The sequence below is a fragment of the Leguminivora glycinivorella genome, chromosome 25 (genome assembly GCF_023078275.1).
Source record: "Leguminivora glycinivorella isolate SPB_JAAS2020 chromosome 25, LegGlyc_1.1, whole genome shotgun sequence".
In the NCBI taxonomy this organism is placed as follows: Eukaryota; Metazoa; Arthropoda; class Insecta; order Lepidoptera; family Tortricidae; genus Leguminivora; species Leguminivora glycinivorella.
Window position 1 is genome coordinate 2,739,107 of NC_062995.1, and position 15,687 is coordinate 2,754,793.

Genomic DNA, 15,687 nt, shown 5'->3' on the forward strand with positions numbered 1-15,687 from the left:
ATAATACAACTATTTCTGCTGTTAACTTATTTTTGTCCTGTTTTTCTATCATTTATAAGGGGCCGACTAATCGGCCTTTTTGCCGACTAGTCGCCGACTAATCGCCGACTACAAATGTGGCCGGATAGTCGGCTTTCCCGACTAGTCGGCGACTAGTCGGTACATCCATATAAAATACTATTCTATCGCCGATAGTCCATTGCTTACTCGCTTTTGATGGGACTAGTGCCTAACCTTGCCTGCAAGCGATGACCTGGGTTCGAATCCCAGCTTACCGGAAATATCTTTAAGTATTCATAAATATACTAGCTTTTGCCGGCGGCTTTGCTCGCGTTGGAGAGACACATAGTAGCCTATGTCACTCTCCATCCCTTCAACTATCTCCACCTAAAAAATCACGGCAATTCATCGATCCGTTTTGCCGTGACAGACGGACAAACAAACAGACACACACACTTTCCCATTTATAATATTAGTATGGATTATGATTATTGTATACCCACAACCCAATAGTATTTTATGCAACAGGCGTTTAAAGGAGGTCAAAAAAGACGAGTGGTGTGGGTAACAATTTGAGGCGAAGCCTAAAATTATTAACAAAGACGCCACGAGTATTTTTTGACTCAGTTAAACACCGTGCACCGTTGCATACAATACAATACTTTTTCTACGACCATGCATTTAGTTTTTAAATAGTTTTCTAGAATAACTTTCGTGAAATTCACACTGTTTCCTGTATTTTGCACTGCCAGCGCAGCTGTCTAAAGCCGTCCCCCGCAGGCTTACTACGCACGCGCAGTATCGTTACAACAATGCGTTGCCTTGGTTACAGAGCCAAACAATGAGTTTTCAAATTTTTCGTTACTGCGCGCGTGCGCGGAAGTCGGCGGGCGCTGGCTTTGGGGAATAGATTTTTATGAAGGGTTTTAAAGATCTATGCACGACCCTGTAAATGACGAATAACAGCTCGGCAGTAGAAAATAGTTATTTGTTATACAATGGGGCAAAGTTGTATTTTAACGCCGAGTGTGGAATCGAAAAACGAGCAAGGGAAAGGATTCTACAGTTGAACCACGAGCGAAGCGAGTGGTTCGAGAATAGAATCCTGAACTTGCGAGTTTCTTAACACACGAGAAGTAAAATACATTTGCACCCGAGTGTACCTAACACAAAACTTTTCCCCTCACTACCTCTATAATTGCACTGAGCTCTCGAAAAAACATAGGAATGTTCACGATAATATTATCAGATATAACTTACTCATCATACATTTAACATCCTCCTTCATGTGATTCCAGGTCTCCAGCACCCAGCGCCCGTATTCCAGCAGCAGGACTTCCAGAACAACGTCTTCGACACCCCACCTGGCGCCTACGGACCCCCTCAGCCCATCGTCTTCCCCAGCCAGGGCTACGAGGGACCCCCGCCCCCCGTGCGCAAACCTCAGCCCATCTACGGACCCCCCAAACAAACCTACGGACCCCCTAAACAAATATACGGACCCCCCAAACCCGTCTACGGACCCCCTAAGAAAACCTACGGCCCCCCAAAACAGACCTATGGAGCACCTTTCAAACCACCGAAAATTCAATTCCCTAAACCAGTTTACGGCATCCCGAAACAAATGTATGGACCCCCTAAACCTGTTTATGGACCGCCTAAAATACAGACCACCTACGGCGCTCCAGTGAACAACATACCTTTGCCAGCGCTACCTGAGCTGCCACCGATTAATCTGCCACAGAACTTCGGCACAGGAATCGGAAACATCGATTTACCAGCGACCATCTACGGAACCCCCATCCCATCTTTACCTTTAGACCTGAAACCTAACTTCCCCGTCCCATCTGACACTTACGGGCCTCCTGGACACGCTATCGGACCTATGGGACCTAACGAGCAAGTTGTCGTTCAAGATATCGGCAGCATCGGACATTATGGTCCTCCCCAACCTGATCCGAACCCAAGGCCACCGCATCCAGGCATCCCCGCCCCGCCTACTCCCCCTCATGTACTCTACGATGGATGGAAACCGATTCCTGGAGTCTCCAAACCTTTTATTGAGAACGTAGACAATCATATCGGAGACCAATACGGACCGCCACCGCCAGCGCCTGTCCAAGAAATCCATTTGAATTTAGATGGCCATTCGCTCCCAAATGTGAACTCAGGCCACTCTTTCTCTCATGGATCTGGAGCTCAAATATCTACAGGCTACTCCAACGTACACCAGGATATCTTAGCTAATATTGACTTGAACGCTATTGTCGGTGGAGACTCGAACCACATTGATCAATCTAAGACTGTGTTTGAAGCGCATTATACTGAACCGAGCCATGATCTTGGTGTTCAAAGTCTTCCGCTGTCGCAGAATAAGCCTTTTGATACTTACGGCGCACCACCTGTGGAGTCCCTGTCAGGAGGATCATATCCTGCTTCGATTAGACAACAGGGCGCCAAAGGCTTAGTTCCGCCTTCAGGTGTTTATGGAGTACCGCCTGGAAGCCAATATGGAGCTCCCCCGCGCCCACCGCCAGCGAATCTCCCCATTCCTTACGGAAGTCACTCCGGCGGCGGACATTCAGGCGGCAGCTCTCCTCGACACCCTATCAAATTTAGGGATTCCGTCCCAGAAGGACTGTTCCAAAACATCGGCCAAACTACACGCGTGAAAGATGCCCATAACATCGACCATATCAAACAAGGACCGGCGTATCTCCCTCCACCTGTCAGGGAAGTTAAGGACGCGAATCATCAGATCGGCAACTTTGGCATTGGAAACCTTGCCTTATCCATCGAGCCTTCGAGCCTTTTCACTCTGCCGCATGCCGGGAACCCTATCAACTTCCAACATGTACAGCAACCTAGCAATCTGTATGGCTCTCCTATCGACTCTTATTCAGCACCCCTTGGAACCATTGCCGACCATACAGCTTCTGGCTCTAACACAAATACAGTAACAGCTTCTTTAGACGGTACGATCTTGGCTAACCTTTCAAACTTGGACGCGGCCGCCATTTTGAAACACTGTCCGTACCACGAAGCTATTCTTAAAGCGGCTCAATTGGGGGAGAAGATACCTTCAGACTTAGCATCCAGCTACGTCGCCAGTCTGAGCTCTTTAGGATCGACCTTATCTAAGAGCCAACAGACTTTAATGTCGCCTCAGAACGGGTTCAACACACCCGTGCCTGGAAGCGAGTCAGTCTCATACAATTCTAAAGACCTAGACACTGCCTCTCACACATTAGTTCAAGCGATTCTTCCAACCAATAACATAAAGAGTGAAAAGACGGAAAAGACAAGCATACAGAAAGGTAAATCTATAAAAGACGAGTCTGGCAAGCATAGTTACAAACATGAAGGTCTGCAGCAGCAAATCTTACAAACGTCTGAGAAAATCAGGAATTTGAGTGAGGAGACTAAGCAACTACAACAGAAGATTGTATCGACGAGCCAAAGCTTGAATCAAGTCAATGGGCAAATATCACAATTCGGGCAGAGAGAGAAGAGCAAAGGCAACAGCTATTCGTATCAAATACAGTCTTCCGCTGACCACAATGGCAAAGGACAACCTTCGATTCCTCACGAGCAATTACTATCCGAAGGTCTGCTGCAAAGTATCTTGCAAGCAATTGAACAGCCTTCTCAGAAACCTAGGCAAGTGAAGGTACAGAACCAGAACATCAATTTTGAACAAGCCAGCACTTTAGATTTAGCTAATTTAGACGCTGGTGGTCTCATCCTGCCTGCTGGTTACGAACCAATCGATAGAACCAAAGAAAAAGAAAAAGGTCAAAAACAAGAGAAGCAGGTAACTGTTGATCAAGAGATACAGAGCACTAATAAAGACATCAAACAGATACTTAACAGTGAAATAATACACAGACATAGAGGAGACATTCCACACACAGAATGCGATTTAAGAGCTGACCACTCGGTCACTCACACTATTGTAGTGCCTCCACCAAACGTTGATAAAGTAGCGCCAGTGGAAGAAATCGATGATAACGATGTAGCCATCTATTTTGACGAGAAAACTGAAGTGACTGAAAAGCAGGAGCCGGTCACTGAAATCTCAGTAGCGACGAGTATAAGCGAAGGGGAGTATGAAAAACCTGAATTTGGCGATAAAATTGAGAAGAAGCAATCGTAGGTAATGTCTGGAGAATCTAGTCTGTAGAACAGTGAGTTGATAAAAGAATTAATAAGACTCTTAGAAACAATGAAAGATTTTGGCTGGGAGAAGAAAAAAAGAAAGGGATTTGGTAAAAAAATGAATGACAAGACATAATACAATCTAATAACATCACGTCCGCAAATAGATGGACAATTATTTGTGATTTTGATGCCATAATACGAAGAATAACTTTTGGCTCAGAAGCAGGATTAAGTCACGTATTTTCAATTAGTCATACCTTTCTAAATTGTTTTCTTTGATAGTTTAGTTAAACACAAGTCAGAAGAGGCTCACTGGAATCAAAATGCCATCTGTTTGCTGATTTCTAAATATCCCTTTGTTAAAGTAAATTATTTAAAAAAAAATTACCACTAGATTTTGCCCGCGGTTTCTCTCGCGTTAGCCTATCTCACTTTCCATCCCTTCAACTATCTCCGCCTAAAAAATCACGTCAATTCGTCGTTCCGTTTTGCCGTTAAAGACGGACAAACAAACAGACACACACACTTTTAAATTTACAATATTAGTACGGATATTTTTTTTTCAAGGGATATATTTAGAAATAAGCACTCTAAAAAGTGTCTGGATTAAAACAATGATTCGACATCTTTTTCAAATGATTTTAAAATTAACGAATTTAATCTAACTTATTTATTAATAACGCCATCTATTACAGATCTGAGAAAACTCCACCGTTTAAGAGCTCTATTTCTTTAGATCTTTGTAAACTGCTTGAGATTTCTCAGATCATTATTTAACTATCATTATTTATGTCTTTAACCTTAGTTGTAGTTTTAATTTTAAGCAATTCAGTATTTTCTTGTCTCTCCACTATTTATTGATCTTTGGTAAGTGGATGTCTGTATGTACGGTAGTACAAATGTATTTCTTTAAGATTAAAGGAAATGTACAGTACATACTATTGTTTTATTTCTTAATTCCTGAGATTTGATCAATGACCATTCAATCGGGTGGACTACCATCATCCTCCTTGCGTTATCCCGGCATTTGCCACGGCTCATGGGAGGAGTCCACTTTGACAACTAATCCCAAGATTTGGCGTAGGCAATAGTTTTTACGAAAGCGACTGCCATCTGACCTTCCAACCCGAAGGGTAACTAGACCTTATTGGAATTAGTCCAGTTTCCTCACGATGTTTTCCTTCACCGAAAAGCAACTGGCAAATATCAAATGACATTTCGCACGTAAATTCCGAAAAACTCATTGGTGCGAGCCGGGGTTCGAACCCGCGACTTCAGGAACGAAAGTCGAACGTACTTACCGGTAGGCTACCAGCGCTTCAAATCGGATGGACTACCACACGATGAATAAATCACAGTATCTACCTGGGCGACCGAGCTTTGCTCGGAGTTCGAAGAATCGAAAAAATCCGTGAATTATAGAGTTACTATCGAAGTAAAATGTGTAATCACAGTGCATAGACTGCCATCTCTCGACACAGGCTTAAAACTTTTGAACCTCAGTTTTGACAATTTGGCCCATAGTCTTAGCTTGATGTGTTATAATGTCAAATATTCATATTAGCGCCATCTAGCTGAGCGTACCCCAAAGGTGTAATGCCACTAGGCCATCGTACCTTTTTCTGTATGGTACTGAGGTATGTTTTTTTCTTAGACTGTATCTGTCTATACGGAGTTATATATGTATTTGCCTAAGACTAAGCTAGATCTATTATTCACCCCTAGAAAACCCCCACTTAACACATTCCAGCGAAATCGTTAAAGCGGTTTCCGAGATTGACGGTATATATTATTTACGGTGTTTAATCGGTAATCAGGAGTCAAAAACTATCAATTAAGATTAACGTAAATAGAATTCACTAAGTGAGGTCTCATCGAATTTACTACCCCATCCAATTAATAACAGTGGCTAGTAGAGTAATAACTGTAATAAGACACGATATAATAATTAAAGTATTTATTCAAGTTAAAGCTAGTTGTACATATGAGAAAAACTCTTATTACATACAGCAAAAGGGAATGTACAAGTTTCTAATGGGGTGGCAACGCGCATGTGACACTGTTTGAGTTGCAGGCGTCCATAGGTTACGGTGACCGCTTTACATCAGGCGGGCCGTATACTTGTTTGCCACCGACGTAGTATAAAAAAAAATATATGTATTCTTTTTTAGCAATATTTACATTAAAAAAACCTGTGCATACAATCGAGTTCATAAATATGTGTATGTATTTATTTATCTATTTATGTATGTATATCGTCGCTTAGCACCCATAGTACAAGCTTTGCTTAGTTTGGGGCTAAGTTGATCTGTGTAAGGTGTCCCCAATATTTATTATTTATTTCTATACCTTAACTCGTTGCAATACGGTTCTGCATCTGTTCACACTTGTGGCTGAATAAACCGCTGCGGTTCGTAAACCTCTTCTTACACGTCTTACACGAGAATGGTTTGTCACCTGTGTGAAGCCTTTCATGATTTATTAATGTAACCCGTTGAGAAAAACTCTTATTACATACATTACAGGCATATGGTTTGTCACCGCTGTGTACACGTTCGTGGCAAAGTAGACTGTGGCGGGTGCTGAATGCTTTCTCACATGACCCGCACGAAAACGGTCTCTCACCCGAGTGAGTACGTATGTGAACCTTCAAAGTGTTCCGGTGTGAAAAGGTTTTCTTACATATGTCACAATAGTATGGCCGTTCACCAGAATGAGTACGTAGATGACTCTTTAAAGAACTACTATAAATGAAGGTTTCCTTACATATTTTACAGGAATAAGGTTTTTGCCCGCTGTGTATACGCTCGTGAACCTTTAAATGGTCGCTGTTAGAAAACTTTTTATCACAAGTTTCACATGAATATGGTTTCTGTCCTGTGTGGGTCCGTTCATGACATATTAAAGCACTTTGCTGAGTAAACGTTTGGTTACATATTCCACAAGAATAGGGCTTGTCACGGGTATGGATACGCTCATGATTCTTCAAGTGACTACGAACTGTAAACTTTTTTTCGCAATATCTGCAAGAATAAGGTTTGTCACCCGTGTGACTTCGTTCATGTACTTTCAAATTACTTAGTTTCGAAAACTCTTTATTACACGTACTACACGAGTGTGCTTTTATTCCTTTATGGAGTTTCTCGTGGCTGTTTAATGAACTTCGCTGGGTAAATCTCTTTTCGCACAAGTTACAAGAAAAAGGCTTTTCATCAGCGTGTCTTCGTTTGTGACTCTTTAAATTACTTAAACAAATGAAGGTTTCGTTGCACATAGTGCAGGCATATGGTTTTTCCCCTGTGTGTGTCCGTTCATGTATCGTTAAACCGCTTTTGTATGCAAACTGTTTGTCACACGAGCTACAGGAGTAAGGTCTAGCGCCAGTATGGACGCGCTTGTGTTGTTCTAAACTGTATCGTACAGTGAATTTTTTGTTACATTGTTTGCATGAGAAAGGTTTCTGTTTCGTGTGTCTTCGAATGTGTACCTTTAAATGGCTGGGATACTTGCACACGAGAGAGCAGATGTGGCATTCGACTTGGTCCGAACTCGCGACGATCAGCAAATCCTCTTTATCTATAACAAAAAAAAGTCAGGATAACTGTGTAATTACCTTTTTTATTATTATAACTAGGATTCGCTCGCGTTAGAAAGAGACGACAAGTAGCCTATATCACTCTCCCTCCCTTCAACTAGCTCCACTTAAAAAATCACGTCTATTCGTCGCTCCGTTTCGCCGTGAAAGACGGATAAACAAACAGACACACACTTTCCCATTTATAATATTAGTACGGACAAATGGGCTTACTCTTGGCCACAGACTAGCCAAAGACAAAGACGTGGCCTACAATGGAGTAAGCTCGCCCAGAAGATGCCTGTTCACCCTGGATTTGAAGGCTTACAACCTGGGGCCCGTTTCTCGAAAGGTACAAGCCTTGTATTACAAGTGCGCGAACTGTCAAATCGTATGGGTTGTCATGGAAACATACTTGTAATACAAGGCTTGTACCTTTCGAGAAACGGGCCACAGGCCACGAAATTGGTCTAAGTGTAACGGCCCAGCCACGACATTGGTCTAAGCGCGACAGCGGTGAGCGGCACCCATACATTGGAGCGAGACACAGCGATGGGACTTTTCATTCGCACATATGGCTGCCGCTCACCGCTGTCGCGCTTAGACCAATGTCGTGGCCGGGCCGTAAGCCTTGAGTGCACGCTAATATAGGGCGTGAAGCGGGGAGGGGCGTACAGCGTGCTTGTCAAACAATAGGCTACTTGACCCCTTTTTAAAGTATGTCTTATATGATTAAGTACTGTCCAATTAACCGAAAAATGTAAAAAAACAGTTACGGTTATAATACTTATAATCATAGCCCTTTATTATTAAAAAAATAAACATTTAAAGCAAAAACGTACTCCAAACAACGCACGATGCGCCCGCTCCCTGCTTAAATTGTAGGTATTGTACGTAAAATTCTGCTGTCCGAATATTCGGTATCCGGTATCCGGTCAAACAACTATTCGTTGCATCTCTACAAAAAACAAAGATGGCTGAAATGGGTTATCGGTCCGACATTTGTATATAATAAAGAAATGTGTCATCAGGGGCCTATTGCATAACAATTTACAACTCATATTACAAGCGGTAGTCCCCCTCCAATTCATTTTATAAGAAAGAGAGTTCCACTTGTAATACAAGTTGTAAATTGTTATGCAATAGGCCCCTGAATATTTCTTTATTTTAACACACAGACCAACCCCTATAGACATCCATCCCTATAGTACATAAAAAAATTGAAAAAGGGTATTTTGATGCCTTAAAGATGTCCACCTGTATTGTGAAATGGTGTGGAAAGGTAACAACAAGCTCAAATTTAAAAATAGACGGCATTACATTCCACAAATAAGTCATATTTATAATTTATTCAGAGCCGGCATAGGTCAACTTACACTGGCTACTTACGCGACAGTAGAGGGACAGTCATACTTCTGTCCCTTTTCATCTGGCGCGACTGCCCGCCGTCCTTGAAAGACCAATCGCAGCGCGCCAGCGTAGCCAGATCTACGGAAAAGTCTGTAGATCTACGGATTTCGGGGCTTCAACACAGACCTACGGATTTTTTTGAAATTTCTACGGAATTCCAATAAACACAATTTTTTACTAAATTATACATGTAAGAAATAAAGATATTGTGAGTTATTGCTAATAACGAAACGTGATTCCCGTCTGTCACGCTTCGGATGTGCTTCGGACTCAATTCGGACCATAGCGACTATTTATACTTTTGCGTTTCGTTTCGTTTCGTTTTTCGTTGTACACGTTATCACGCTGTACAAGATCTAACTTTCTAAGGCTACACTAATGTAGTAAAAGGGAACGGAATTTAAGGGTACCAATACCTTTGGTAGGTACGCACTGTAATAATATGGCGAAAAAGTAGAAGTGCTACATACACTTCTACTTTTCATTACTCATTATTTATGCTTCAATATAGTCTGTCAAACAGAGGTGTGTCACAGTAAAAAGGCGCGAAATTTTAATTCTTCGTGTCTTTTAATTATCCAATTTTTTTTTTAATTTTCCGCTTTTTCTAGAGACGGAATCGGCCATAAAAACTTAAAAGAAAAGTCTGTAGAACTACGGATTTTTTAAATTGCAATCTACGGAATTCTACGGATATTTTGGCCGCAGCCTACAGATTTACAGAATTATAATCTGGCAACACTGCAGCGCGCTAAACACATTCCCCTCCCACTCCTCGCGCTCCAAGCACTGGTGATTTGTACCGCGCACAAAATTTACAATATTCGTACTCTATAGGAGGTTCTCTGTGTTTTAACACCATGATATCACGTCAACACATTTAAAAAAAAATTGTAGGCGTCACCAGTGTAGTTATGATAGTATTTAATAGGTGGCGCAAAGAAATGAGGTTCGATTCTTAGTATGATGATTGTAAATGTAAATCCATACTAATATTATAAATGCGAAAGTGTGTGTGTCTGTTTGTTTGTCCGTCTTTCACGGCAAAACGGAGGGACGAATCGACGTGAATTTTTTAGGAGGAGATAGTTGAAGGGATGGAGAATGACATAGGCTACTTTTTGTCTCTTTCTAACGCGAGCGAAGCCGCGAGCAAAAGCTAGTCCTATATAAATCAGCCTTGTTTAGAGTATTCTTAAAATTTTAACGGTATGCAGTTTACTAACCTTTCCTTGTAGATTTTGCACGAGTCTCAACAACGACAGGGCCCACCACAATTTCTTCTAGCACCTCATGTTCCGAATACAGATCTTCCATCTCTTTCTTTATTTGCACTGCCTTCTGCAAACCCTTGTCCTTCGCATCTATCTCTTCCTTTGTTTGCTTCTGTAAACCCATCTGCTTTGCATCTATCTCTTTCTGTGTTTGCTCTTTCTGCAAACCCGAATGATTGGCATCTATCTCTTTCTGTATTTGCTCGTTCTGCAGACCTGTTTGCTTTGCATCTGTCTCTTTTTTTATGTCCTTCTTCTGCAAACCCATCTGCTTTGCATCTATCTCTTTCTTTGTTTGCTTCTGCAGACCAGTCTCACTACTGATGTCATCTTGTATGTCAAACTCATGTTTTGGATCAATATTTTGCAAATCAGCTTGGCTTACTTCTTCAAAATGATCTTGTACATCCACTTCTTGCTTAACACTGACATCTTTATTTTGCAATTCAATATTGTCTTGATTTACGTCATCAACATCCTCTCGTTTAATAAATTCTTCATTAACATTGAAATCTTTATCATTTGTATCAATAACTTCTTGCTTACCATTGACATCTTTATTTTGCAGTTCAATATCGTCTTGATTTACGTCATTAACATCCTCTCGTGTATTAAATTCTTCATTAACATTGAAATCTATATCATGTATATCAATAACTTCTTGCTTAACCTTCACATATTTATCTTGCAATTCAATAAAATCTAGATTTACATCAACTTCATCACCCGCGTTGGGTTCTTCTTTAATTCTGACTTCTGTTTTCATATCAGTATTTATTTTCATGTCAATATCATGATCATGTGAGTTGATTACTTCTTCGTTTATATTTTCTTTCTTTTGGCTGATCTCTTCTTCTATATCAATATCATCTACTACTGGATCATATGCATATTCATATACATATTGTTCCTTTATGTGGATTTCTTGTTTATCAAACTGTTTTATCTCTTCCTGTAGATCTACAATTTCTTTCTTGATTCGGAAATCATTGGTTTCTAGAGACACAGCTTCAGAATGCCCTAAAAAGAATTTAAAGTCCAGCATAAATGTATTGAACATTTCATAATATTTTTATATTAACATTGAACATGAAATGTGCTCCATGATATGTGCCCCAGACATATGTACATACATAGGACACAAAAGGAGTAAGCAGAGTACACGACACTGCTAAAGTTTCAGTGCCACTTAAGAGTGACCTCCTTAGGGCCACTTGCACCAACGAAAATGGAGGGTTAACCCACCATTTTATATGGAATTTGACAGATGACAGCCCACCAGTTGAAGGGATGGAGGGTGACATAGGCTAACTTTTTGTCTCTTTCTAACGCGACCAAAGCCGCGGGCAAAAGCTAGGAATTAACAATCGGTCAATTGGACATGAAAGATACTCACTGCTCGAAGACGGCCAACAAGCGTCCCCCGGGACATCGTAAGGTTCCTTTACATACTCTGTATCCATTCTTGATCGGTTATTTGAACTAAAACAATACAATAATTACTGCAACAAGCTTTCTTGAGCTTACTGTGGAACTTAGGGCCGGTTGCACCAAACCGTCTGTCACCGTTAAAGCGTTAGTTAAATTTTATTGTATGGGAAGTTCCATAGACGTCGGCTGCTTGACAATGATGTGTCTGTCAAATGTGGTTGATACAACTGGCCGGCGGTTAATAGAAGTAGAATTTAAATCGTTAGTAGATATTATTGAACGAATTTCACGAAATCGAATGGCCGAGATTCAAAAATCGGCCCCAGGGAGAGGAATATATTCAGTCAATAGTTTTATTAAATAATATGTGTTTTTAGCCGACCTCATAACATTTTTGGTTTCTTTTCTATGGCAATCATACCTTGATATCATTTGATATTTGCCAGTAGCTTTTCAGTGAAGGAAAACATCGTGAGAAAACCGGCCTAATTTCAATAAGGCCTAGTTACCCTTCAGGTTGGAAAGTCAGATGGCAGTCGCTTTCGTAAAACTAGTGCCTACGCCAAATCTTGGGATTAGTTGAACCAAAACAAATACTGGAATAACACAAGGAGAATGATGACATCCATATAATATGGTACTGATGCCGTACTGGGACTGGCTTCAGCAAAATCAACTTCATATATTAATTCTTCAACCGGTGCTTACCTTTTTCTTTTGCTAGGACAGTTGCTCTCCGGTGGTGGCTGCAACTTAACTTTGTTCTGACATTTAAATATATATGGTACTACTCCTCTTTTTAAGCGTAATGTCACTTTTTGTCCATGTTCTAATGTCATTATTTTGTATTCCATGTAATTCTCTGTATCCTTTTCAATCTGTAACCCAGAAAAGTAAATATAAATAGTTTTAAGCTTAACCCATTAACGGCTGATTTTTTTTCATGTCGCCGATTTTGATAATTTTTAAATATATTACTATATTTCTCTCCAGGATCAGAGACCGAAAGTTAAAATTTAAATCGGACCAATAGTTTTGGAGAAAAATACTGATGCCATATGGCACCTCTAGCCTTGTACCGTGTCAACAATTACAAGTTGTTATTTTTTAAATATTTATGTAACTTGTAAGTTTTACGTACATTAAGGATATAGGCCTAAATCGTACTGGCAACTACGTTATCTGGATTGTTTTTTACACTATTATAAGACCCATGTAGGAGGTACACCCTCAGCGCATGGTACCAGAAAATGACTGATTGTTTAGGTAGATTCCAGACATAGCCAACTGCTTTATATTGATCTCACTAATTTTGTTCTAAACCGTTTGTGAAACAGTCTGAATATATCTGTATATTATTAGTAACCACTAAGTGACCAAAATCTTCATCACAATGTAGCATTGACATCCTAATTGTTCTATAATGGCTAAAAACGAGGTATATGAAGCTCCGGTGTAAGGTTATACTATATGAAGCTTTTAATTAAATTGATACCGGTATTGAGATTTCTTAGCTGTAAAAAGCATCATCCTACCACGCCATCATCCTATCTTAATCTCAACCAGTGTTGTTAGAAATTAATTTATAACAAAGTGGGTTAAACCTTGATATACTGTATGGGAAAGAGGACCAACATAGATGTTATAACTCAAAACCTTACTTTTCTTGAAGCAATTTCACTAGATATGTTGAAATAGGACAATAATAGTCTAAAACTAATCAAAACGCTAAAACATAAGAGGAATTAAAACATAATACACGTAATATTATATCATTTGAAAAGACAACATACTCGGCTACTGATGCCGTACGGCATCGGCAAATTTTGCCGTGCTATACACGGAAAGTGAAATTAAAATTTAATAGTTTTTGAGTACCATTGGATCAATAATATATACCAAAATAGAATAAAATGCATTTAATTTATACTTTACTAGAAATAAAACCATTTTTGACCATTTTCCTCAGACCGAACATGAAGAATTTGCCCATTTTTAGATACTATATTTTTGGGTACTCGAAATTAGTAGATATAATCCAAATTGCTACAACATATGTGGTTATAGTGATAACTGGTACCCTTAGGTATCTAATTCATCAAAAATCTGTTTAGTTTTTCAATAATTGTAACCTTAGACAGCGAAATACTAAGCACAGGAAAAGCGATGCCGTATGGCACCGCTAGCCGTTAATGGGTTAACACTTAATCATGAAATAAAAGTATGGAAATGGATTAAATTGTGTATAATGAATTTTCAATTCATCCCGATATTTTACAGCATTCATGGTCATGGTGACTGCGGAAAAATTACAATGTGCAAAAGCTACCCACATACAAGAAATATTAACGAACCATGACCACAAATAATATAGATTTTTGAAGCAGGTGCACACACTATTAATAAAGCTAGTTATATTCAAAAAAATTACCATTACTATGTTAAAAAACAATTAATCAATGAATCTACGCAAAATTGACAAAGAAACAAACTGCAAATGTCCAACACCATACAACACAAATGCCTCACAGCCTTCGTTGTGCTTGTTCCATTATCAGATGTACTACTGGATCCCAAGCCGGTTGCTTTTGCTACAGGGCCCATCCGGCAAAAATACATAGATAGATAGATAGATAAATTCTTTACATATTAAGAATATATTTAGAAACTTTTCGTAAACAAGGTTTTTATAGAATTAAAGTTTATTAATAACACTTCAAATAGGTTATGTTTTTGTCGAGATTTGTAAACAGAAATTATGTCCAGATACCTAAATAAAAATATTGTTATATGTCTTTTAGGTCTTTTAATGTCCTCACTTACGTCAAAGTGATCTTCACAACAATATAAACAGCTCGATAAAGATACCATTTCCCTGCTCATCGCCAAGCACCAGGTTTTCCTTACATCTCCACCTTTCGGCATTAGGAAATAAACTTTGTCAGGTGCAGTTTTTATATTATTTTCGCACATAGGAACGACGCAATATTTATAATATGGTTTTTTGTTGTTTTCCATATTAATACTAACGTTTATTTTATTACACACTAGCTAACTTTCAGTAACTTTGTGAACCATACTAAACTAAACACTGGTTTGACTAGTTGACAGATCGATATTTTGATAGATAATTAGATAAACTAGATAGAGTCGATTTGTCAAAAAGGGTGTCGACATGAGAGGGCAAAGTTGGGGCTGGTGTCCCGTTCGCACTTATTGCCAGTATTGCCACCGTCAACATCATCTGAGTGACGTCATCACTGTCATATCCAAATATATTAATACTCAATTGAATGATTTTGTTTAATTTATGCAAACCTTTGGTTTAATAGCTTCAGAATAATGACTTACCAATTATATAATTAATACGTACAAGGAATTAGTACGTCTGGTTATAAAACAAAAATAGTTTAAGATAGTCATAGTACTTTATTCATGAACAATATTAGGTAACATGTAATGAAGAGAATGACTGGACAGGTGTGCTAGATGATGCTAAAAGTAACATAGGTATGGTGAAAGAGATTACTGTAGAAGAAGTAAAAATGGCAGTGCAAGGTATGAAGAATGGGAAAGCGGTAGGGCCAGATGATATACCAGTGGAAGTATGAAAGGTTCTGAAAGCGGATGGTTGGAAGTGGCTGACTTTATTCTTTAATAAGTTGTTGCAAGAAGAGGCGATCCCTGATGAATCGTGCAGCAGTGCATTGGTGCCCATTTTTAAGAATAAGGGTGATGTACAGGATTGCAACAACTACCGGGGAATAAAGCTCATGTCACATAGTATGAAGATATGGGAAATAGTGGTAGCGAGACGAATAAGAGAAGAGAGTGAGG

The 15,687-nt window shown here is 39.6% G+C and overlaps 2 protein-coding genes across 3 annotated transcripts in view; one reads left to right on the forward strand and one right to left on the reverse strand.

The window, feature by feature from the left end:
- Window positions 1–5,095, forward strand: part of LOC125239368 — a 64,804-nt gene extending 59,709 nt beyond the window's left edge. For both annotated transcript variants that reach the window (XM_048146929.1, XM_048146930.1), the window contains exon 5: window positions 1,299–5,095. In XM_048146929.1, coding sequence (XP_048002886.1) covers window positions 1,299–4,156 — 2,858 coding nt within the window. In that variant the 3' untranslated portion in view covers window positions 4,157–5,095. The remainder of the gene's footprint in view (window positions 1–1,298) is intronic.
- Window positions 5,096–6,404: 1,309 nt separating this feature from the next.
- On the reverse strand, window positions 6,405–14,920 carry LOC125239192 (zinc finger protein 420-like). The gene is made up of 5 exons (XM_048146711.1): window positions 14,674–14,920; window positions 12,559–12,728; window positions 11,816–11,901; window positions 10,372–11,439; window positions 6,405–7,737 (listed from the first exon to the last, which is right to left on the reverse strand). The coding sequence occupies exons 1-5, from the start codon at window positions 14,866–14,868 to the stop codon at window positions 6,512–6,514; spliced, it is 2,745 nt and encodes a 914-aa protein (XP_048002668.1). The 5' UTR covers window positions 14,869–14,920; the 3' UTR covers window positions 6,405–6,511.
- Between the last annotated feature and the right edge of the window lie 767 nt (window positions 14,921–15,687).

Excerpts from the sequence above, each read along its gene's own strand:
- LOC125239192 (XM_048146711.1), bottom strand. The coding sequence starts at position 14,868 with ATGGAAAACAACAAAAAACCATATTATAAATATTGCGTCGTTCCTATG. Across the intron at positions 12,729-14,673 it reads GTTGTGAAGATCACTTTGAC|ATTGAAAAGGATACAGAGAA; the intron begins GTAAGTGAGGAC and ends TCTGGGTTACAG. Across the intron at positions 11,440-11,815 it reads TTGTTGGCCGTCTTCGAGCA|GGCATTCTGAAGCTGTGTCT; the intron begins GTGAGTATCTTT and ends AATTCTTTTTAG.